General features: G+C 25.6%; 6 protein-coding genes and 1 long non-coding RNA gene across 13 annotated transcripts; 5 read left to right on the top strand and 2 right to left on the bottom strand.

The window, feature by feature from the left end:
* Nucleotides 1–15: 15 nt before the first annotated feature.
* Nucleotides 16–1360, bottom strand: LOC122714882 (nucleoside-triphosphatase THEP1). Of its 3 annotated transcripts, none has more exons than XM_043936632.1 (5): nt 1225–1360; nt 995–1079; nt 548–719; nt 372–477; nt 16–273 (listed from the first exon to the last, which is right to left on the bottom strand). In XM_043936632.1, exons 2-5 carry the CDS (start codon nt 1047–1049, stop codon nt 19–21), a joined length of 588 nt encoding a protein of 195 aa, XP_043792567.1. In that variant the 5' UTR covers nt 1050–1079; nt 1225–1360; the 3' UTR covers nt 16–18. The 3 variants fall into 3 exon arrangements, with proteins under 3 accessions (XP_043792567.1, XP_043792568.1, XP_043792566.1); XM_043936633.1 differs by having other exon boundaries at nt 995–1062; nt 1225–1264; XM_043936631.1 differs by lacking the exon at nt 1225–1360 and having other exon boundaries at nt 995–1100.
* On the top strand, nt 1100–5497 carry LOC122714880 (DDB1- and CUL4-associated factor 5). 3 transcript variants are annotated; one of them, XM_043936628.1, is made up of 8 exons: nt 1100–1310; nt 1620–1896; nt 2116–2296; nt 2372–2641; nt 2711–2937; nt 3011–3225; nt 3488–3758; nt 3883–5497. In XM_043936628.1, exons 2-8 carry the CDS (start codon nt 1701–1703, stop codon nt 4869–4871), a joined length of 2349 nt encoding a protein of 782 aa, XP_043792563.1. In that variant the 5' UTR covers nt 1100–1310; nt 1620–1700; the 3' UTR covers nt 4872–5497. The 3 variants fall into 3 exon arrangements, with proteins under 3 accessions (XP_043792563.1, XP_043792564.1, XP_043792562.1); XM_043936629.1 differs by lacking the exon at nt 1100–1310 and adding an exon at nt 1368–1518; XM_043936627.1 differs by lacking the exon at nt 1100–1310 and having other exon boundaries at nt 1388–1896.
* A 306-nt stretch (nt 5498–5803) lies between these two features.
* LOC122715208 (integrin alpha-PS4-like) lies at nt 5804–9805 on the top strand. Its single transcript, XM_043937192.1, has 10 exons — nt 5804–6214; nt 6320–6686; nt 6824–7119; nt 7191–7647; nt 7798–7940; nt 8017–8460; nt 8536–8699; nt 8816–9315; nt 9399–9670; nt 9746–9805. Exons 1-10 carry the CDS (start codon nt 5804–5806, stop codon nt 9803–9805), a joined length of 3114 nt encoding a protein of 1037 aa, XP_043793127.1.
* A 503-nt stretch (nt 9806–10308) lies between these two features.
* LOC122714949 (pH-response regulator protein palI/prr-5-like) lies at nt 10309–13037 on the bottom strand. Of its 2 annotated transcripts, XM_043936761.1 has the most exons (7): nt 12856–12909; nt 12287–12370; nt 11884–12201; nt 11427–11716; nt 11108–11327; nt 10566–10846; nt 10309–10492 (listed from the first exon to the last, which is right to left on the bottom strand). In XM_043936761.1, the coding sequence occupies exons 3-7, from the start codon at nt 12167–12169 to the stop codon at nt 10343–10345; spliced, it is 1227 nt and encodes a 408-aa protein (XP_043792696.1). In that variant the 5' UTR covers nt 12170–12201; nt 12287–12370; nt 12856–12909; the 3' UTR covers nt 10309–10342. The 2 variants fall into 2 exon arrangements, with proteins under 2 accessions (XP_043792696.1, XP_043792695.1); XM_043936760.1 differs by having other exon boundaries at nt 11884–12370; nt 12856–13037.
* A 400-nt stretch (nt 13038–13437) lies between these two features.
* On the top strand, nt 13438–14997 carry LOC122714953. The gene is made up of 5 exons (XR_006346747.1): nt 13438–13700; nt 13814–13912; nt 14039–14068; nt 14144–14318; nt 14797–14997. It is a non-coding gene; the product is annotated as an uncharacterized LOC122714953 (long non-coding RNA).
* Nucleotides 14998–15905: 908 nt separating this feature from the next.
* LOC122714950 lies at nt 15906–23417 on the top strand. 2 transcript variants are annotated; one of them, XM_043936763.1, is made up of 5 exons: nt 15906–16474; nt 19156–19402; nt 20556–20657; nt 22831–22956; nt 23233–23417. In XM_043936763.1, the coding sequence occupies exons 2-5, from the start codon at nt 19237–19239 to the stop codon at nt 23331–23333; spliced, it is 495 nt and encodes a 164-aa protein (XP_043792698.1). In that variant the 5' UTR covers nt 15906–16474; nt 19156–19236; the 3' UTR covers nt 23334–23417. The 2 variants fall into 2 exon arrangements, with proteins under 2 accessions (XP_043792698.1, XP_043792697.1); XM_043936762.1 differs by having other exon boundaries at nt 15907–16474; nt 19159–19402.
* A 40-nt stretch (nt 23418–23457) lies between these two features.
* On the top strand, nt 23458–25106 carry LOC122714952. Its single transcript, XM_043936764.1, has 3 exons — nt 23458–24463; nt 24632–24779; nt 24855–25106. Exons 1-3 carry the CDS (start codon nt 24397–24399, stop codon nt 25075–25077), a joined length of 438 nt encoding a protein of 145 aa, XP_043792699.1. The 5' UTR covers nt 23458–24396; the 3' UTR covers nt 25078–25106.
* The last annotated feature ends 399 nt before the right edge of the window (nt 25107–25505 follow it).

Raw genomic sequence — 25505 nt, 5'->3', positions numbered from 1 at the left:
AAAAAAAGAAATTATGCCTTAAAAAATAAGAGGAAAAATTTCTTCCGGTAAGTTATTTCGATTTTGACGATTTACAGTAATAATTTTACATCTTTCATCTTTATGAAATTTTTGAAATAATGATAAATATCTTGGTGGTACTTTATGTACTTGAGGTATGGTTGCAATTACAAATGATTTATTTGAAGTTTCAAAAAATAATTTTACTATTTCATCTTGAAATTTTTGGCTAAATAATTCCATTTTTCCAATTTCATCTATAATCAATATGTCCTAAATAAAATAAAAAATTAATGATTTGATTACATATATATATATATTACATATATATATATGAATAAGTAAATAATATGTAAAACTATTTTACTTACTGCATTAGAATTAAAGATAGGTAATACTGCCACTTCAAAATTATTACGAAATACATGATAGTTTCCCACTTTATATTTAGAATATTGTGAGTGAGTTATGACGTTTCTGTTTACAAGTAATATTGTTTCAGATGAAAAAAAGATTAAATTTTATATACTTATAAAATAATACTAACTCAATTCGTGCCAATATTGTTCTTTCCTCACGATTTTTTACTAGCACAATATCAAATCCAATCCTATTACCATCTTGACCTTTAACTTCTTCAGTATAAAATCCATTAAATTTATAATTTTCTTCTTCTATCATTGAAACTAATTTTTTACATACTGTAGTTTTTCCTATACCTATAGTAATTTTAACTTAAAATTATTATAAATTCCTTTTTTTTAAATAAAATAATAAATAAAATTAATCAAAAAATTAATTTTCAAAAAAGTAAAATTGTTTTTATTTATTATATTATATAATATTTTTAAAATTGCATATGTTATAATGAAAATTCAAATTATTCAAAAATTTTAATAATTAAAATAAAAATATAAAGCATATTAAAACATTTAAAGGTTAGTAATAAATAATTTTTAAAATATTTCGTAATTTTTAAAAGTGGCGGACTTACCAGGTGGTCCAGTCAGAAGTACGCGTGAGATACGCAACGCGGCGCCGGTATCCATGCTTCTTGTTTTTCTAAGTTTAAGTAGTGACTGTAAGTGACATTTGCACATGCAAATAAAAATAAATAATCAAAACACAGAAAGAAAATATTTTGGATTAAATATAATTATTTAATCAGAAATGTATGTATTTCAAAAATATTGATAAAAGATTGAAATAGAAAGATAAAATTACCGCAACGTGGAGCCGCTGGATAGCGATCAGCTGATCGTGCTCGAGTAAGACAATCTGTTCGGGTGGGCTGAAACGCCTGTGTATATGTAAGTATCTAATACTTTGGTTGCGTTCAGAAGTGCGTTGGTGCGTGATACGCGTCTCATGTAACCTATGCTTGTGTGAGTTTGTGAGGTGTATATTCGCGACACGTCTGTCACAGAATAAATATAAGATCGACCACGACAAGACTTATAATAGTTACAACCTATAATAATCTCGTAAATTTGATTGCGCCACAAATTTTCTTATTCTGTAGGTTTCCCTGTTTTTCTAAATACATGAGATAGTCTTAGAATTTTGAAGTGCACGAAGGATTATTTAATCGAAGAAGAGAATACGGGCGTTCGTTACAGGATACATGGAAGAAAGGGACGAAGGGTGAAGACGACGGTTCTGTCCGTTTTCATATACATATCAGTATCTGCAAAGAAGAAATGGCTCGTCCTTCCAATTGTAATCCGCTTTCCTATCTCGTCGAAAGACAAATCGACGATAAAGTCGATTACTGTAAACGTCTCGTTAACGCTAGATTCGAAAGCTCCGAAAATTTGTTTAGGAAAGATCTATTATCGCATTATGGATGCGTTAATGCAATTGAATTTTCGAATCAAGGAGATCTTCTTGTTTCTGGTAAAAAGTTAACAATGTATTTTATTTATTTTATTTACGGTACTATGCCCGTCGACTTAGGAAATTCAAGTTTGACGGAAAATTAAAACCGTGTAATATTTTAAATATAAAATTATACAATTATACTGTATTATTTTTTAGATACTGATTTTTTTAATATATTAAATTGATTATTAAAATGAAAATATAATTTGACATATTTTATTGTTAATGTAACAGGTGGTGATGACAGAAGAGTTTTATTATGGAAAGTGGAGCAAGCAATACAAGATGTAGGCAAACCTGCAGTAATGAAAGCTCAACATATTAGTAACATTTTTTGTCTTGGTTATGATAGTAGCAAAACAAAAATATTTTCTGCTGGAAATGATGATCAAGTTATTGTTCATGATTTACGAACGTATGAAATTTTTATTATTAAAAAAAATTTTGTCTGATCATATAAAACTAAATAACTATTTCTTTTATAATAAAGGGGAGATGTTGTGAATTTCTTTTTACATCAAAAGCCTGTTTATGGATTGTCAGTACATCCACATAATGACAATGTGTTTGCAAGTGCATGCGATGATGGCAGAGTTTTAATTTATGATATACGAGGATCTAGTGCTATGGAAACATTTTGTTTAGCACGATATAAAACTGCTTTTCACTCTGTAATGTTTAATCCTATTGAACCTAGGATGCTTGCTACCGCCAATGCTAAAGAAGGTGTTAGCATGTGGGATGTAAGAAAACCTTTAAAGTAAGTAATCAATGCAAATAAAAAATATAAAAATATTTTATAAAAATAACAATCTTTTTGTATTTGCAGACCTATATTACGTTATGGAAATGAAACTTCAGCTCAAAGTTGCATGAATGTTAGATTTAATGCAGCAGGTAATAGATTATTAGCTTTGAGAAGAAGATTGCCTCCTGTACTTTATGCTGTAGACTCTTCTACTCATTTATGTCAATTTGATCACCCTGGATATTATAACAGTTGCACAATGAAATCATGTTGTTTTGCTGGAGATAATGATGAATATGTACTTTCTGGTAAATAATGCGCTATAATAATATTTATAAATAAATATAAATTTGTATATATATTTCAACTTATGATTTTAAGGTTCTGATGATTTTAATTTATACATGTGGAAAATTCCTTCTGAGAATGTAAAATGGGTAAATTCTGCACATATGGTATTACGTGGTCATAGATCTATTGTAAATCAGGTACGGTACAATCAAGCTAGTTGTATTTTTGCTTCATCCGGAGTTGAGAAACTTATTAAGATTTGGAGTCCGTTTCCTCTTGGAAGTAATTGCTTAGGTGGATTAAAGGTAATATGAAATAATTTTAATATAAAATGTATTAAGATGAGTAATTCAAGCAGATAAAAGATGATTTTATATGAAAAAATTTTAATTAATTTATTTTTGAAAAGTTTCTTGAAAACAAAAAAATTTATTTTTTTTGTTAAGTCATTTTTATATATAAAATCGCCGTTTATTTGCTTGTATCATTCATCTTGAAATATTCTGTATATATTTTTTAATATAATATAATAACATATACTATTATTTTTTTATATTTATACTTTAGAGAGATGATGGAAAACAAGAGAGGCAACGTAGAGTATTTACACATGATGAATATATTGGATTAGTATTACGTAGTGGTCAATTTATGACACATGATTATAGCCATCAATCAACCAGAGAAGATCCTAGAATGATGGCATTCTTTGATTCATTAGTACAACGCGAAGTTGAAGGTTGGAGTTCTGAAGATATGTCAACAGCACCTCAAACTCCTAGTGATTCTGAAAGTAATCTTATAGCTGGACGGGTTTATAGCGCAACAGATTCTGATGGTATTTTTAAATTAAAATTATATTGAAATAATAAGAAATTATTATAATAATATAATAATATATATTAATAATATTATAATTATAAAGAATTTTAAATAAAATATTAATATTTTTTTTTTTATAGATTCTATAGCATCTGATCGTCAATTGATGTTAAGTATTTTGGGACCTGCAGTAACATTGGCATCTCATGGATCCTCTGGAGGTGGTGTAGCTCCTGAAAGACCTTTAGAGTCTCCAAATCGTATAACACGACTTATAGCATATCGTAGAGAAAAACTAATGAGACTTGCAGCTGTAGATTGTGAACCAACAAATAATACTTCAGCTGCAGTGTCAGAACCATCTGCATCAGGTTCTGCTAGTGAAGGGGACAATACACAAATTAAGTGTAAATCTAAATCAAAATTAAAATTTATAAAAAGAAAACATGGTAAAATTACTGAAATCAGGAGAGCTGGAATAAAGTGTGCAGTGCTACAAATTAATAGTGACTCTGATAGTGATGAACAACCTGTTGATACAACTCAACCTAGTACCAGTTCTGGTGTAGTTTCTAGAAGATCAAGATATGTTGTGCATATTGAAAGAGATGCAAAACATTCAAATTATAGTAGCAGTAGTTCAGAAGATAATGATATTTCTAGTAAACGAAAACATTCAAAAACTGATTCTGATACTTCTACAAAAGTACACAGAAGAAAACATAAGAAATGTAAAAGTAATTCAAAAAGTGATATTTCTAAAAATAAGAGTAAAAGACAAAAAATTGATTACGATACAAAAAAAAAGAAATCAGATTGGAAGCTTTATTTAAATGATGTTAGTAATGCAATAAAAGTTCAAAAAGATGGTTCATCTATGTCAGTGAACAAATCAAGCAAAGTTCCTTCAACTCCTGACAGTGGTATCACATCAGGAGTGTCTACAAGTGAAAAAAATGGTGAACAAGCACAGAAAGATCAAAATGATGCAGAGAGTTCAGATCACGAGCAAAAACTAAAAAATCTAGAATATTTTAGAAAAAAAGTGAATGTAGTAAGAAGGAGCTACCGTATTCGATCTAAACCCTTGTCTCAAACTATTTCAACTACAACCGATTCTTCCGATTAAGCTCCTTACCTTTGACTTTTTAATCCCTTTCCTTTTGTACATAATAAATCTGTGATTCCTTGAAGTATATTTTTATAATACTAAGTTTGTTCACATGCGAATATGACCGGTTTTTCTATCTTCTTTTAGACTTTATTATTTTTCTGTTATCTTCATATGTATCCTACATTTTATTGGAATCTCTTATGATGCAAGACTGTCTTAAAAAAAATAAATCTTCTCTCACCATATTTAAAACAATTTTGATTATAATCTAATTACAACATTTCATAATTGGTACAAAGGGTTGCGAATTTAGTAGTCTCAAATGTTAAAAATTATTAACAATTGACGTCTCAATTATTTAGAATTCGATTTATTATAATAAAATAAACATGTTTGGATATGACCATTAAATCGTATATAATCGAAACTCCAGCAAGACACCGCCGAGAATTATAGGTAAATTAATGCTGCATTAGCTATAATAAATGATTCAGCTAATGTATATTGTTGACATGGTTTGTAAGTGTGATGGAAAATAATAAAACAATAAATTGATATACATTTTTTTCTTATATGTTTAGCTTTGAAAACAAATTAAGAATATTGCATTATTTAATCCTGCATTTATACGTCTTTATTAACTTATAATAAATAAAGGAAAGAATTATCTAAATTTATGCATTAATTTATTATCCAATAAATTTATATATCTCTATTTTATTTAATATCAAATATAAGTTTCAGTTTAATTTTAATATAAAGTATAAATATAAGAAATTTAAATTTAAATATGATTAATTTCTTTATGATGTCATTGTGTGGTATGAATATATATATATTTCCTGTAAATACCACTTCCTGTAAATAAATTCTTAGTTCTTCCAGTTTTAAAAGTAGTACATATAATGTTTTCTGATTGTTCACTTTATTAATATTAATAATTCAAAATGGTATATTTAACTTTATTAAAAATTAATATATGGTTTCCTATTTTTGTATTTATAATTTTAAAATATAATACATTAGCATATAATTTAGATGTTAATAATGTTAAAATATTTAATATTCCTAAAACTTTTAATAATCAACGAGGAAGTTATTTTGGATTTTCTGTTGCACTTTATACAGAAGGGCTAGATTCCATACTTCTTGTAGGTGCTCCCAGAGCAAATTCAAGCACAATAAAAAATGTAATTGAACCAGGTACTGTATATCAATGTTCAATTAATAAAACCTGTAAGGAATGGATTATTGATAAAAGTGGAAATGGTGAATATAGTGAGTGGAATCAAATTAAAGATAATGCCTGGATTGGTGCAACAATTGCTATAGAAAATAAAACCAATCCTAGAATTGTGGTATGTAAATTCTTTATTCATTTCTTCATATATATTTTTTAAATATAATTAATATCTGAAGATATAATTAATATTTTTTAATTAATTAATTAAATTTATAAATAGGTTTGTGGTCCACGATGGAAAAAAAAAGACAAATATAATTGGTACATGAATGGTATTTGTTACTTGTTATTAGTTAACAATATTAAATTTTTTGAAAAAGAAGTTGAAAACAAAATTTTATCACTTTCAAATTATTCGAATTTTATATATCCAAATAATAGAAAAGTTTATAATTTTGAAATGAGTCAAGTTGGTTTTTCAATGAATATGGTATCTGGATTAAAATGGAATTTAATATTAGGTAGTCCTGGTGTATTTAATTGGAAAGGCTTACCTTTATTAGTTAAAAAACCAATTTATGGGAAAATACAATTTATAATTCCGTCAACTAAAAATGAAAAAAGAATTCGTGAAAATAGTTATTTCGGTAAATAGTACACTTTTAATACTAATTATTTTTATAATATGAATCGTAAAAAACATTTATATAAAAAAATATTAAAAAATATTTATTTATTTATCAATAATATGTAAAATAATAATTTATAATTATACTTTATTTAGGATATGCAGTAACATCTGGTTATTTTATAAAAGGAGAATTATGGTTTGCTTCTGGTGCTCCAAAAGATTCAAATATGAATGGAAGTGTTATTATATTTACTTTTCCTGAAACTAATAATGCAATAATAAATATAAAGAAATTTTTAAGAGGTGAACAATATGGAGAATATTTTGGTGCTGCTTTAACGTCATGTAATCTCAATGGCGATGCTGAAGATGAACTAATTGTTGGAGCACCATTATGGTCAAGAGATATAGATGAAGGTCGCATATATGTATATACTGCTTTATCTAATGTATGTTGTATATTCTAAATATATTATATTAAAATATAACATATATATTACATTCAAACATTTAATATTAGGAAAATTTTAAAAAACAATCATTTGATGGAAAAATATCTGAAAGTAGATTTGGTTTTACTATATCTTGTCTTGGTGATATTGATTATGATGGTTATAATGATATTGCTGTCGGTGCACCATATGAAGAAGGGACTGGTGCAATATATATATTTAATGGCAATAACAATGGATTACTTAGACATTATAGTCAAAAAATAATTGGAAAACAATTTGGAAAAAATATTCGTGGATTTGGGATTTCAATTTCAGAACCTCGTGACATAAATGGTGATAAATATCCTGATATTGCAGTTGGAGCTTATTTATCAGAACAAGCTGTTTTAATAAAATCAAAACCTGTTGTAACAATAACTACACAATTGATTTATGAAGATAAAAAATTATTAATAAATTCTTCTTCTTTTTTAATTAATGTATGCACATATTATGATGGAATAAATGCTCCTAAACTCCTTCGTAAGTATATAAATAAATAATTAAATATTTATGATAGAATTGGATATATTTAATATAATATTTTTAATATATTTTTAATACTTAAATACTTATAAATACTTAAGAAATATTTAATATTAATTCTGGAATTTAATATTAAACAATGTTTAGGAGTTGTTAAATTTTTGAAAATCGATGAAATATATGGAAGGGCTTATTGTAACATAGAAAAAAATAATATTAATATTTATAAATTTTCCGAAACTTTACATAAATCTAAAAATTTATGCAAGAATATTGAAATACATTTAAAGGTAAAATTTTATAAATATGTTTAAAAAAAAATATTTATTTTTAATAAAAATATATTATATCTGCTTAATTTATTAGGAAAATATTCAAAACATAATAAATCCAATTGAAATATCTGTAAAAATTAGTTTGGAAAAGAACTTAAATAACAATGAGAGAAAATTGAATTTTTTTTGTACATCTTGTGCAATCATAAATAAATTACTTTCTAAAACTGAAGATTTAATAAAATTACCATTTGCTGTAGACTGTGGTGAAGATAATATTTGTACTTCAGATGTGAAAATATCACTTTCAACAGATTTAAAGTCTGGTAATAGATATATCATAGGATCTACATTTACTATTAAATTTAAATTAGATGTCTTTAATTATGATGAACCTGCATATCAAGCTAAAATATACATATATATACCAAAAATATTATCATTAGCAAGTATACCATCTTTATGTATAGAAAATTTTTATAAAAATAATACTTTAGAAGTAATATGTGATCTTGGAAATCCACTTAAAAAAAACGTAAATATAATTTATTTTTTATATTAAATATTAAAATATTTTTAAAAATATAACATAATTATATCTTTTTATTAGAAAAAATTAATATTAAATTTGGATATGAGTAAAATTCAATTTGATATTGATCATGTACAACTGTGGACCAATTTTAGTACACAAAGTGAACAAAAAAATTCATTCAATAATATAAATGTTTTTACTATATATTTTGATACTGATATCGATATAGCAATAACAGGGTTAGTATTGTTATGTTTATTAATTATTATTATTTAATTAATGATTCCTTTTTTTATATTTTCATATTTTATTCATATATAGATTGTTATTGATGACTACAATTATTTTCATTTAGGAAAGCCCAACATGATCTATATTCATATTTTCTTGAAAATGAAGATAAAAAATTAAACAGCATTCAGTTTCAACATATTTATGAAATTCAGAAATTTGGTGTTACTCCAATTAATGAAGTTATATTAACACTTAGTATTCCAACTTTCTGGAAGCAATCTATTGGAGATATACAAATTATCAATATAAATGACACAACTTGCAGCTATATGGATAATCAATTATTTCATTGTACCTATTTAAACTCTACAGTTTCAACTGCTTTAATTGATAATTTTAAAATTTATACTGCAAATACTGAAAAATACACATCAAAAAAGTTTATAACAGATTCTAATTTTTCTATAAATTTTCCATCTAAAAATAAATCACTTTATGTTGATTGTATAAATAACAATGTAAAATGTACATATATTAAATACAAATTGGGCCCATTTTTAAATTCTTTGTCTATTGCAAAATTTTCACTTATATTAGATTTTTATTTATTTAATTTTAAATGTAAGGTTTTGTCTAATATATTTTTATATAATTTCTAAATTATAATATGTTTAAAATATTATTTTTTAAAATTTTTATTACAGCAATGATGGCAGGAAAAGATATTATATTTTTTCTATCTAGCGGAAATGTTAGTATTTTGGAATCAGATCATATTATTCAAAAAATTGGACATAAATCTGATAATGTTATTGTGACTACAATGTTTTTAAGTTCATTAATAACTGAACAAATTGCTACATGGATTATAATTTTATCAATTTTCTTAGGAAATTTATTATTAATATTATTAATTTTAATATTATTTAAAATCGGATTCTTTAAACGAAAAAAAAAGAGAGAACTTGAAATATTAAAATCTGAAAATGTAAGTTTATTGAAACATTTTAATTCTATATTATAGATATTTAATGTTCTTATTACATTACAGAAAAAACATAGAAATATGTTGGAAACATGTTCATCAATAGAAGTTTTTCATCAAGAATAAATTTATTAATATGTTTTTATAATATATAATATATATTTTATACATATATATTTTTTATTCTTTATATATTAAGAAAATAAAATAAGTAACAAAGTATTTTGTATTCTATTAACGCATTCAAATTGTATCGCTATTTTTATAAAAATATAATAAATCTTAAAAAATATTAATTTGGCTATAAATTTTCAACTATAAAGCTTAAAAAGATTTTATTACAAATATTTTATTTTATTCTGTTTATAATTGATTATATATTACTTATTTATCAAAACATAAATGGAGCAAATTTATTTTAAATAAATAATCTTATATTTACAAAAATATTAATTTTGTTAATAGAGATTTAAGCAATTATATTTCTTGTTATTATTTACTAAAATATTCTATGCCAAAAATATACTTAGCTGCCTTTTAAACATTCCTAACATATTGTGTATATATTTCAGTTAGTAATATTTATAATAGAATTCATTTTATATTAAATAACAATAAGAGAGCATAACTTTCATTATATGTGAATTTTTATTTGAACTTACTTTAGTCATCCAAACCTAGGCCTTTTGAAATTTCTTCTGCTGTTAGATTATGTCCTGAAGAAGAATCATTAGAAGCAGAACTATCAGAAGGTCTCATAGAATTTGATGTATAAGTTGATGGGGGAGTTGAATGATTATCTTCGTGAGATTTCTGTATAAAAATAATTATATAAATAGATTAAAAAATTTTTATATTTATAATTCTTAAAGCATTTTATACTTACATCTTTACCATGTTTTGTAAGACCTCCTAAAGCTGAACTAAACAAAGAAGAGCCAATTGCTGATCCTATTCCAGATAAAAGATCTGAACCTGAATTTGATTGTTGGTTAGAATATCCACCAGAAGGTTGATAATTTCCATAACCTCCTGAAGGCTGATAATTTGATTTTTGATTTCCATCATTACCAAAAACACCACCAATAATAGATCCTAAGGCTCCTGTCAATGGATCACTTGGCTGATTTGTAGGAGGTGGTGCTATATTATTTCCACTACTTCCACCTTATGTATATATATATATATAAAATTAGTATATTAAAATTTAATTGTAAAATTTTTATGATTTTTAATTAATATAAATATGATTTGTAATGAATAATAAATATTATTATTATCAAATATTTTTATATTTTTTAATTTCTATATTTAATTATTATTGAATTATATAATTATCATTATTTATAAACAAATTAAAATATCTTTATTATAATTTGAAAAGAGTTATTTATTTTTAAAGTATAAGATGTATCTATTATATCATACCTAATGCTCCAAGAATAGAATCTAATACACCACCACTATTACTTGATTGCTGGGAGGGATAGCCTTGTTGTGCATGCGAATTACTTAAAGCATTGGTCACTAAACTGCTTGCTAAAGCTGCACCCAAAGAGCCAAGGTTTCCTAAGCCACTTTCACTTTCTGTTTTTGATTTAGAAGCATCAGACTTTTCTTGATCTTTTTCAACTTCTTCTTTTTTTTTCTAAATTATTATACATAATATTATATATTATTATATATTTAATATATATATATATATATATATATATATTACTACTTTTGAAATATTCGGATTATATACATTTATAGCATGTGCAGCAGCTGCTATACCTCCTGCAGCAACTAATCCTCCTAATGCAAGGCCTACTTTATCCAAACAACCACTAAATGCATCTTCTTCTTCAGGCTTTTCATATCCAGGTTGATATCCATATGATTTTGGAGGAAAACCTCCATATGCATTAGGTGGAGGACCATAACCAGGACCTGAAGGTGGTGGACCATAACCAGGACCTGAAGGAGGTGGGCCATAACCAGGACCTGGAGATGGACCATATCCACCTTGTATTGTAGGATATAATCCTCCAGGAGCTAAAAATTAATAGCAATTTATTTAAAAAATAAATTATTATAATATAATATTATTAATTTATATTATAATAATATAATATAAATCTAATTACACAATTTTTAAAATTGTTCACCTATCTAATTGATAAAAATATATATATACATATATATATAAAATGTTTAATTACGTGGTGGGCCAAAGTTAGCAATAGGTACATCTGGTGTAGATAATACTTTAGGAGAATTAGGCGGATCTATAGGTACAATTTCATATGAGATGGATTGTATTTCTACATCACCATCAATAACCAAATGTGTCACTTTATCATATGATAATCGATGATTAAATTCTGTAAAATGTCTGCCATTTATGGCAATTTTATAACATTTATGATCACATAAAAGAAGAATTTCAAATTCTTGGCCAGGTTGTATCAACATAGGACCTTCATTTTCTTCTATACCCCAAGTCATTGATTCTATATGATTTCTAGTAATAAATCCTTCTGGAAAGCGTGGTGAAACATGAATAGCTATATCATCTCTTGGATTTAAATTAGGTCCTAGTTGATAATTTATAGCAAAACGTACAGCATCAGGAGAAACTTTGCCTTGAATTTTTACCATTTTTCCAGGTTTTAAACCTCCTTCAATGGATCCCACATAAGGAATAGGCTATTTAAATAAAAAAATTATTTTTAAAGATAAATTAATTTAAACAAAAAAAATATAAAAATGTATTATTATTTTGAAACATAAACATAAAATAAAAATATAAAATATGAACTTATTAAACTATATAAATTAATTACTAGATAAATTCAATTATTTTATATTTTTATTTAAATTGCATTAAATTGCATTAAAAAATTATATTATTGTGTTGTCATTTATTATTTTGTTCTATTCTTTCAATTCAATTTTGTTATATATTTAAAAAAATTTTTTATGTTATATAATATGATTTTTACATAGAAAATTGAAAGTAATTTGAAAAATTTAATGAAATAATTCATTTAATATATGGACAAACTAGATTTCATTGTAATTATATCAGCATTGCAGATGTATGTATTCTTTCTTAATCAATCAAAAATGACAGTCATTTTGTTACTTTTATTAGGTCAAATAATTCTTTAATCTATAAAAATAATACTTACAGGATTTAATATTGGCTCAGATGACATTATTATAATTTGATTCTACGTTGCAAATATAAATAGAAGTTTATATCTTAATATGCAATTACAAAGTAACAAATACTGTATAGATGGAGAATTCCGCACTTCTCTTGCGCTTCTCTCAAGACATTTCTATTTAGAGTGCTGACGTTTCCAGCTTGAACTATGCAATGCGGCACAAATTGTATATAATGTAGTTTAAGGCGCGCAATAGTTTCTTTCGCGCATGTATTTTCAAATTCTTTTTATTTACTGCAATGACATATAGAAATAATATAAAAAAAGCGCGAATTCAAACTTGTTTCATATTTAAATACAATAAACCAATCAAATTGTTCTATTTTAAAAATAAATCAAAAGTATGTATATGATAAACCAATTATAAGAAAGGGATGATATAATGTATTATATTTATAAAACTAGTTATTATATATACATGTTGAAATATTATAGATTATAAAATATATAGATATATAAAATATTTCCAATTTTATGGATTAAATGCTCCAATTATCATTTAAAGATTGTATAATTAATTAGTGGAATAGTTACAAGCGAACACGCGTGTATTATCGCCTACGTTCATTTTCGTTCGCATTGTTTAACACTACAGGAAACTAAATAAACCGTTCATTGAGATGTAACAGTCTCACTGCCAGAGAGAGTTTCTTTCACCTAGAAAAATTAAACAGTTAAATGGAAACAAGTTAATAGTGAGCAGAACCGGATCAATGTAAATCAATAAAATCGATGAGGAAACATAAAAACAATCTACATATAGCTTATTTCCTAACCTAAATTTTTATGTTTCTGTTTCTTTCCAAGTATGTTTCTTTTTAAGGAAATTTAAATTTGTTTTAATTTTTAATTATTATAATTATTATATTAATATTATATTAATATATTATATTAATTTTGTATAAATTTGTGATCATAGAAATTATAATTCAATACAATTCAACATTATCACAATTAAGATATTCAAATATTTATTAAAAGAAATTTTTGCATTTGTAAATCATGTACGAATTATAAGGTATATATATTTTTAAATAAAAAATTTTTTAATTTCATAACTTTTAAATATTGAAATATTGAATATCAAAAATAAGCAATTAGTTAAAATATTATTTCTAATTATTATTATTTTATTTTTAAATAGAATTCATCTATGTGTATTACTGACGTATAGGTAACGAATGTCAATCAGATATGTAAGCAGACGTATTGTGGCTATAAATTGATCATTTTACCTGTACATTTCCAGGGGCCACATATAAGGTGTGTCGCTATAAAACGTATGTGGAGCGTGCGAGGGCTAGGCATGGCGCACCCATAATAAATAGAATATAATAAATTAATCGAATTACACAATTTTAATCCTTATGAATTACTTTGACTTTAAAAGGTCAATGTTTAAATAATTTTTTAAACTCTTATTGGTAAGCATTTATTTTGTTGATATAATATTTATAGAAATAGTTATATAAAAAAATAGTTGTTTCGAACGTAACAAAAAATCAAACATGCGGGTCAAAGAAACATGAATATTGCATATACTTTACTTTAAATATATTTTGTTACTATATCGAAATATCCTTGTCAAGTTCATGGCCTGTATTTAAGGATCAATAAAGGATTTCTTCTATTTTTATCTATACTTCACTATAATTCAATTAATAAATTTTTGCTAATCTTTATATATGTTTGTCGATATTTTTGGAAAAAAAAAATATATTTATATTTTTATTTTGTATTATATTTTTATTTTAAAATTGATTGTAGAGAGAAAGAATTTAATGTAAGAAAGAAATTGGAATATCCTTTTTTTATAATTATTTTTATTTTTTATTTTATTAAAATAATAATTTTTTATAAAACAAAATTATAAAAATATTCTTTTAATGTTAAAATTATCAGTGAATATAGGACTGAATCAAGGCAGGACTCGCCGACAAGATCAATAAGCAACGTACCGACCCTTCTTCGCAAGGTTTTTAATGCTTTCTTATAAATGCCCTTTCACGAAGCCTTTATATATGTACATTGGACCTATCCCTACAAAAATCCAGATGTCTACTATAAAGCCAAAATGATCTATACACAACATACGTAATCTTCAGTGAGAAATATTTCCAACTACGATTTTTTTATAAAAATAATGATTGCAATATGTGCAATTGTAAATTTGGTAAATTGAATAATTAAAAGGATTTGTAATTTTAATATTTAAAATATTTATAATATAAGATTTTATTTAATAGAATAATTGAAAAATTAAAAATATAAATTAATTAATATTTATAAAAAACAAATTATTAATTTAGCAATTTAATTTAAATTAAATCTTTTTCATTATTTTCTTTTATTCCAAAATTAACGAATTATTAATACTAAAATTTACTGATACGTCAATAATTCATATATTTTAAAAAATTGATAATAATATAATTTATTATAAATTAAAAAATTTTTTATGTTCAATTGTTCGACAATTATAGATATTTTTCGAAATATATCAATTAATATATTGATATACATTCTATTTCATAAAATTTATAAGAACTTTAAGTATTTTTTTTATGAATTTGAATTGAAAAACTAGTACAAATGCTGCCATCTAATTTGGAATTGCGGTTTTACGTACGCAGATCATATGCCGGTTCATAACGTATTTTATACAAATGATTAAATATTTTATATTCTGAAGCACGTATCCTTTGTTATAGAGTTTTGAACTGTAAAAATGTACATATGAGCGCATTAAATGTGAATAGAGCCAACATTGATCATGAAATAAATGTATCTTAAATTTAATATTTTTGAGAATTGTAATACTTCTTTAAGAAGTTTGTATGATATAAAAAAAATTTTTAAATTTCATATCGTCATTTCGAAGATACAAAATTATTTTAACGATTAGTTTTTTTAATTTATTAAAATTAAAAAATTATAAATATGTAAGATAAAAAATAAAAAAAAAAATTAAATTTGTCAAGAGTCAATTATCGTCAAAATAATTTTAAATAGAAATCACGATATTGTACATACGTATACGAACAAAAAGTGAAAGTATAAACCAAACTTTAATTTCAAATAATTTTAAATATTTTTTAAACATTGTCTTAAACATGCGTCTTAAACAAGTTTGGTTATAATAGTGGTGGTTGTAGTAACAGTAGTATGGAACAGTACGATGGTGATGGTGGTAGTGGTGCCTAATACTCTTTTCAGCCCTCGGCCGACAGTTCAACGCAGCCTGTAGTGTTCGACGGTCGTACGTCTATCCAGTCGGACAAAATTTTATAACTACTTTACGTTTTTCATTCTCTCTTATTCACATTTTATCAACAATGCAACAATTTATAAACTTTTAAACTCTTAAATCGAGAAAAACAGATATTTTCTTTCATCTTTCTCTTTATTCTTCCTTTTCATTTTTATCTCTAGGAATATAAATATAATGCAGGTGATTCGTTGAATGTGATTGAAATTATTTTGTGCCAGTGAATTTGAACATGATACTTCGAAAGATTCGATCGAGAAAAACGGATTTTCAATAATGGATTGTTCGAGTATTCAATGGGGTGAAATAATGGTGAGAGAATATTTTATATTATGTTATTATATTATATTACATTATATTTTTTTTATTTTATTAAGAAGTAAAATACAATATATACAATATTTTGTACGGAAAATGTAGAATAAAATGAAAGTATATGTACATTGATCGAGATGTTCTATAAATTGGATAATTTTATTGTACAAATTATTTTATAAAATAATCAAATTTATAAATTTTTAAAATTAGGTTTCAGCTACGATAAGAAGATAAGTGTAATAACTTTCCCCTTTATCATCTTTTCCTTCTTTACCATAGTAAAAAAAGGGGAAAAGAGATAATTTAAGAGTCGAAGTCAAAGGTTGATAAAGATAAAGTGATTCTTCTCGAAAATATAATTAAAAAAATCGACTTTAGATATGAACAAACGTTTCGTTTCTTGCGTAGACGCTACAAGTGTCAATGTTCATTATCGATGGGGGAAGAACATCTTTATTTTAATATTTGAGATAAGAAGATGAAAACTTCTTATAATAAACATTTGTGTCAATTATGATTTGTTGAAATACGAATTTTAATAATTTTAATAATATTGTTATTCTAAAGTATGAACAAAACATTTGAATTTTCACTTTGTTTATAATTTCAAAACAAATTTTTAATGAGATTTTTTGCATTAATGTAATACAAAAATAGCTAATTTAATATCAGTTTTTAATTTAAAATATTGCACGTAAAAAATTATTTAATGGAATCTAATAATTGATATTATATCTTTATTTATTTATAATTATTAAAAACTATTTTATATTTAAACATATCATAATATTTTAAAAATATTATTTCAAGAAAATTAGAAAATACTCCTACGTTTAATTGAAATCTTAATGCCAATGATTCCTTGTCGCGTTATAAAATTACAACATTAATAGTTTTATAACTAACCTTGATTTAACTTCGTTCAATATTCTTACCATTATTCTTTTATATACATTGTCCATGTTTCACACGTCTTCTTCTTCAGAGTCTTCTTCAAAGTCTCCAGAAAACGAGCACTGTAATGACGTAATTCCTCAAGTAGATAAACCGTGTCCGCTTTCTGTCATATCGTGTTCAATACCTTAATTAACTTTACGTCTTCAAATGTATTTACGGTCAATTCTCTATCCATGTTTCTTGAATTCTGATGAAAAAAACGAAATATCCATGTTTAAAACGAGAACAACAATTAACAGGAAGACATACCGCGATACCACCTTGATTCGAAAAGTCAAGACATCCGTGTTTCGCGTACAGGGCCCTTAATTGGGTTTAATTAACGATCATCTGTCTTTGTCATTGTGACTCACAAAGCGAATGTAACTTCTTGTATTTATCTCGTTTTTTCTTGTCACTATTCTTTTACTTCCACACTCTGTAATTTTTTTTTTTTTTTTTATTATATACAGCTTTGTCAAACCTGTGTATGCGTTTCAGATATTAATTATAAAACATTTTGTTATAGGTATTGTAAATTGAGAATCGTGATGAGGATCGAAACGTAATTTATGAACAAAACAATTGTTTTGAGAAATTCATATTTCACAAAATTGATATTTAAAGAAAAGCGTAAACGGAGCGGATATAGCAAAATTGTAATGTTACACAAATAGACATTGGTATTTGTCCGAAGATCATGGATCGTTCCGTTTGTTTGAATCTTTTCGTTTATAGGTGTGCTGGACTATTTTATCGTCATTCTGTGTACATCAAAATACGTTTTGATTCAAATTTCATCTATAAATAATTTTTTTCTCTGTCTTTTAATTGTCTTTACTTATTATAATTTATTTTTATTATCTTTCCTTTAAACATATCCTTTGTTTTAACTTATATTATTTGTGTAAAAGCTAAGAATAAAATTTGTAACATCTAGATATGAAAACAGGATAACGTATAACTCGAGGAAAATTACCCAACAGGGGTAACATTCAAGGATGAATCATTCCCAAAATGAAATGAATTGAACGATCGATATCAAAACTACACGAACGAATTTCGCGTGCAACTTATAACATTAGAACATAAGCCAAGCATATGCATAATAGATTTAACGATAAGGTGATGCAATTATATAATTTTAATATTAATTTACGCCGTAATTTAATCCGATGACTAAAGCAAGCATTGAAATATTTATTTTCTTTGATGATGTAGATATCGAAGATAAATGCAATTAATTAATTTATTAAAAATATAATGTTAAATAGATTTTCATATTTATATAATGGCGGCGGAAAAAAATTGCTTGACGCAACGATTACACGGTTGGAAGAATATTTGTATAAAATGTACGTACACCTTGATAACAGCCGTGTTGAATATAAAAGTTCTTTCACAAAACTTACCTTGGATGACGATAATGCTAAACAATCGTTATCGTTCATATCGTATAGTACCCTCCCACCGGTATGCTTATCCTATAATCTTGCATATACTTCCGGTTACGACAATTATTATGTTATGCGTATGAAACAAGTCTGGATAATGAAGAAAAAACTATATAAAAAAGCTGTGGACAATGGTGGTAAAATTAAAATTACGAAATTATTTGAGAGATTGAAAAGATATTCCGCCAGCAACGATAGAAAATATATCGAAATTATTTTATTTGTTTATCATTTTCATCTTAAAAAATTAGTAAGTAATTTCATAAATAATTTATTTTTTATTAGCAGAATCAAGCGAGAGCGGTATCCATGTAAAAGCATCGAGGTCCCGACGATTATCGAAGATGTCGAAGAAGAGGGCTTAGCATGAACCACGCCGCTACATTTAGAGTGTTGATACTGATCCTGATCCTCGGTGATCTCGAATCGGTCACAGTGGTGAACCATCATCCGGACGAGGAATATTTCCTTGAGCATGAAGTCCTCTACGAGGAGGCAATTAACGAGGCGAAAAAGTTGCAGCTCTATCCCGGTAACTTAACGTACTTAACATACATCCCACTTTTCAATACTAAAAGCGTTACATGTTTGAAGCCCCTTGTCCGACTTCATTCTAACGTCTGGTCTATAAAGCATCTTTACGAAGCACCGAAAATCTATTTATCTTTCCTTCCGAAAATAACTTCCCTTTGATCCGCTTAAACAGATACTTCGGTTACTTTCAACCTCACACGATCAATTATAACTTGAAGAAATCTCATTTTATTAATTGGCCTTTATGTTCAACTATTGCAGCGGGTATGGATGTGAAAGGTATTCGATCGAATGATTGTCGCTTGATTTAGATTCTAGATTTGTTGCATGATCTGCAAAGGCTACCTTCTTTTTTTTTTTTTTTTTTTTGTTTTTGATATCTGAAAATATAATTGTTAGAAAAAAAAAAGATCTTCTTGTTCTGTTTTTTTTTTTTTTTTTTTTTTTTTTCAAACGTAATAGTTATCGTGAACAGGAAGTGAAAAACCAAGGTTACTTGTTTTGTTTGACGATTTCAGCTTGTCAGCGTATATTTCAGTGATTTGCAACATATATACAATTCTGAGAATAGTAGTATTTCTGATGCTATTTCTGAAATTATCCTTGAATAAATCAATATCTGTAATTCATGCAATTTTAATATTTTCGCTCGCTGGTAGCTTTTTTATTTTTTTATTTGAACTGTATCCTTGTAATAAGGTTAATCGTAATAAGATCCAGATTTAATTTAATTTAATTTAATTTTATTATTATTATGTATATACTATTTAATGATAAATAATAATATCTAAATATTTAAGATGACATAACATCAGTATAATCTACAACATCACGACACAATTTCAAAACAATTGTGTAAAACCTCGAGACACCAATTAATGTGAATTATACATGTACTCTCTCGATTTGATGAGATTATAGTCTCGTTTAATAACAGTTCTATGTTATAATCGAAACGAGGATAATGAAATGTAATTTTTAATTAATTGAACATTAAAAATCTGTAATTTTTTTTACTTACTTAAGGAATATGGGATGTTCTTTCTATGTTATAAAAGATTCCAATGCTCTATGCTCGTTTCTACTTTAAAAATACATAAAAATGTTTTATCTTCAATAAGAAGAATATTATATTTCGTTCAATTTTGCAGGACCAATCCCAGGATGCAAGCCTTGCACGAATACAGAGATGACTTACTGCAAAGATGAAAGTGTGATAAATGATCATTGTTGTTGCGATGGCAGTGTTAACGGTAAGTTCTTTAACAATGTTCTTCTATCTTTTGGAAAAGTCTTACAACGATGCAAAACTTTCTATATTCTATATTGCATTATACATTCAATGTTGCAATGATTATGGAAAATGGAACCATCACCTTGATTTCTAATAGATTTCTTTGTTTCACTTTTTTACAATTACTTGTTGCTTGTGTTTTTAGGCGTGTCCTTCATCGATTTACGTGTAAAAATCGATCAAAAGAAAGAACGATGTGTGTGCGAACAATTCGTGCGTGAAGAATTGACCATACAAACGATGTCGGTTTGATTATGCAACACTTCGCAACGAATCATGATAATAGAATCTAAAATTGTCACAGTGTTTATAATTCCTACTACGGAATAATAATGATCTTGTGATCTAAATTTAAAAATATAGGATATTATAATTAATGAAACAATTTTTCCAAATTGTTATCAACGAAGTTATTGAACGAAAAATTTGAACGAAATATAATATTCTTCTTATCGAAGATAAAACATTTTTATGTATTTTTAAAGTAGAAACGAGCATAGATATATCATTATAAAAATAAATAGCACGAAAATATTTTCGATCAATCTAATATCTGATCCGCAACGAAATATAAAATGGAAACATTTTTTGTTTCGAGAAAGAGAAACTTTGAAGAATGACACGTGAATTTTTGCGAAGTATCTTCAAATCCAGCTGAACGGAAGGACAATCACCTGTTCAGGAAATCATCGTTGTTCGTTTAACGATTCATCCTTGTCAGGCACACGCGAGTATAATGCGTTCGCGCACAGGGTGGCTATACCAGGTGATTCACGCAAAACACGTCGCATAGCCGTTAAACAGGAACACTTGGGTATTCCGCGCGTTCTTCGTTCGTACTTTTTACGTAGCTATCGGCCATTCACCTCTAATTCCATTTATTCGAATTTCTAATTAGTTTAATCTTTCCGGTGACCTTGTTTCGCACAAATAAGTAATATCTATTTGTTTAAAATCGTCCGCCATTTTCATTAGGGTATTCATTGTCTTTTTTTTTTCTTTTTACTTGCAAATGAAAACTTGCTAATAATTTTTTCTTTTAATAACAATTCTTTTAAAAAAAATATTAAAAATGTTAATAATTGCAAATAGATACATTTTTTAAAATAAAATAAGTAAATATTTAACAAGTTATCTGTGTATAGATAAATAATTTTTGCGTATTTTTAACGAGAAAGATAATTAATCTTTTGAAGTGAAACATTAAAATTTATGTTGAAGATAAGTCCTTAAAATAATTTATTTTGTATTGTATAAGTATTTTTTTAGCTGTAACGTACGAGAAACGTTTTAATGATTCCTGAAAAACCTGTAAACAGTTAATTTTGTAACAACGCTTTATGCTAGTTAGTCTTGCTACTGTTAATGCGTGCCAAGTTTATGCGAATGACAATGATGGTAGTAGCAATAAAATTGCATTGCTGCACGCATCGTGTACACGAATCGAATACATGAGTTCGTTTTGATCAATCTTATGAATCACACGTTCTTCTTTCTGCTTATTTCTAATCAATCGATTCGATTATGCACAGTATACTATAAATAACAGTAGACTAGAAATAATAATGAAAATTCATTCTATTCATTCCATAAATAATTAAAGATCGTATAAAAAATAATTCAAAAAATTTTATCCACTGCTAGTAGAAAAAAAAAATTAAAGGAAAGAAATTCCTCTTATAAATTAACTTCTGAACATTCTAAGATAATGATTTTAATTCGAATAGTATTCTTATCAATTATTAAGTATTCTGTTCCGATTGATATGAAATTGGAAACCTTTAATACTCTCATTACGAATTGATCGTTAATACAAGTAATAAAAGTTAGGTTAGTTTTATTTATCGTGATATCTCCATTATAAATCCAAAAATATTAGTTAAAACTTTATTAATTGAAAATAAACTTTTTTTTGCTCCCATAAAACAATTGAAGTTAAAGAATATTAAAAATATTCTGTAAAAAAAATATTCTTGAAAAAATTAAAAGTATTTATCGAAATATTCATATGATATGAGACCAATTGAACGAATTTCTAATGTAATCTCTATATGTAATTATTTTAAATTGATTTTAAACTTTTCTTAAATATCGAAATTCTGTTCATTGCACTTATGAATCTATTGTTTCAGAGGTATTTCCCTTCGTGACGCACACTTGTCGTGTCGGGCCCGAGGAATGCAAAGTGCAAGCTGGAGATTGTGCTGAATACGCGAGGTTACGGGAATGTTGTTGTCATTCTTACTTAGCTTCTATTTGTAAGTTACTTTTTAATTATAATTATGATAAAACATATTAGATATTGTTGCATAAACGCAAAATTGACGAGAGCGAGTAAAATGAGCGTAATTTTATAATTAATAGAAGAACGAAGAAGAATAGATAGATTAGAACAATTTTCATAAAAAATATATCTTGGAAGATATTAAAAGTTTAATAGAAAGATTATTCATTGTAAGATATTTCTTAGGCAATTTTCTGTTAAATTCTAGTAGTTGTAGAATTTTATTTCACGTTAAATTCATTTCTTTCAGGGAAATATTTAGCAAATGCAGCAGGATCATCAACGAATATAAATCTTATAAAGTTCCTGGCGATATTAACGGTGCTCAGGTTGCTCTTTCAGCCGGCCTAATTAATAATACACGTTTAATACCAAATATTTTATATATACATAAAAGTTTTATTTTAATAAATTATTTTTTCATCGTACAAGAAATATTAAAGACAAATGAATGTTTATGACACGTGGCAACGAAAGTGAAATTTTTACTAATTTGATAGAAACAATTTTTGCGATTTCTCGTGTATATAGTATATGAAGAAATGTAATTGTACAAAGAAATATAAATGAATATAATAGTGGTTGTATTTGTATTTTAATGGGTGAAATGCAACGAATAATGTGCAAACGTGTATCTGAAATCTTATTTTAATTTTTTTCTTTCGTTGCGGATGTGATGCAATTTTACGTAAACGATAGTTCCTTAATTATAAACAATAAGATAAAACGATTACACGAGACGCGTAAAAATTTGCTCACAATTGAATTATTGCAACATTATCGTTACTTAAGATAAAGAAGAATTTACCGTATAAAAAACTTATTGGACGAAACAAAATATAAATATTATTAAATATTTTTAATAATATTTTAATAATAGATAATTTAAATAACTAAAGGAAATTATTATAATTTATATAGGCCATAAGACAAAAATTTTATAAAATTTTTTTTTATGGTTGGCAATAAAATTTTATGGTTGCGAAATTAAACCGGATCTGTACAGTATTTAACTTTCTATCAAATCAAAATTCGTCCCTGATTCGCACTTTTTCTCAATCTCAGAAAAGATAATCGAAATTTCAATCTAAAACGATAAAAAATACATTAAAAAATATTATTAACGAAACGATTAAAAATAGATTTAGAAACTTATCTAGAATTCGTTTAGCGATTGATCTCATTTTTTACTTATCGTTTTAAAAAGAGAGGAACATCTGAATCTGTTACGAGTAACGGGTATTTGCTGATCGACCATTAAAGTGATTCTACTGTAAGTGAGCGTGTTGTAACTATATACGTTGCATAAGTTTTGAAAAGAAATTGAAATTAAATCTGCAGAAATTTATTTTGTCCGAAAGTGTACCTATATTCGAAAGTGTTAAAAAGTGTGTCTCGATATCTAGTGAAAAATATGCATATTATCATGGTAATATTCGCCACCATTCTGATTATACAATCGTATACTATTGCTGAATCAAGTGAGTATATTGACACTTATAATTTCATTCAAAATTATCAATCTTATTCAGAAGATACTATTGATGTACATTTTTATTTTATTTGTTTACAAAAATATTTAATTCTTCAATTCTAACTTTGAAACAATATTTATATATTTTATCTTTTTTAACTTATATGCTAATAAGGTGAACAGAGCAGCATATTAGACAATCAAGCAAAAGAAAAAAAATTAACATTACCATTCACATCAACGTTGCAAACGGAGTCATATCAAGACAATATTAAATATTATAATTTTCTAACGGATTATATTTATAGACCTCTTCAAAACAAGTAAAGTATATTTTGTAATTAATTGCTAATACAAATTTTAATTTTTTAATTTTCTAATTTCTCTTTATTTTTCAGGAAATGTCCATTGTGCGACACTTCTGTTCTTCCTTATTGCGGAGAAAAATTATTGCACGATGCATGTTGCTGCACAGATCCTTATACATACGATTTACCTTACCAATGTAAATTAGCGGATTGTCGATTTTTGCATGCGAATAGTTGCAAAGAACATCAGTTAATTGCAATCTGTTGCTGTAGTGATGATTATCGATCTTTATTGAAGAGTTTTTCAAATTAAAAAGAAGAATTTATCAAAAAAAAGTTATGAGCGAAGTATATTCAATAATATTAGTTTGATATGTTCTATTTCATTAATATTATAATTAATTCATATTTAATTCAGTAGCTTCATATCGATTATTAATTATTATCTCAAACAGACAGTTAATATAACATTAAACAATATAAATAAAATAAATATATATATATATATTATTTATAAAAATACAAAATATTTAAAATATATGTATGATAAAAATATAAAAATATAATTCTTTTTTACCATTTAATTAGTAGCGCCATCTCTTTGAAAAATGTTCAAATTTATTGCATATATAATGAATCAATAAAAAAACAAATAAATAATTAAAAAATAAAATTAATAAATAAATAGTTAAAAAAATAATTAAACATTTAAAAAATAAATCACTTATGTCAAAAAATATT

Source organism: Apis laboriosa, unplaced genomic scaffold (genome assembly GCF_014066325.1).
Source record: "Apis laboriosa isolate Shangri-la unplaced genomic scaffold, ASM1406632v1 scaffold34_cov151, whole genome shotgun sequence".
NCBI classification, from domain to species: Eukaryota; Metazoa; Arthropoda; class Insecta; order Hymenoptera; family Apidae; genus Apis; species Apis laboriosa.
Note: the sequence above shows the minus strand (reverse complement) of the source record. Positions and strands in the feature narration are given on the sequence as shown.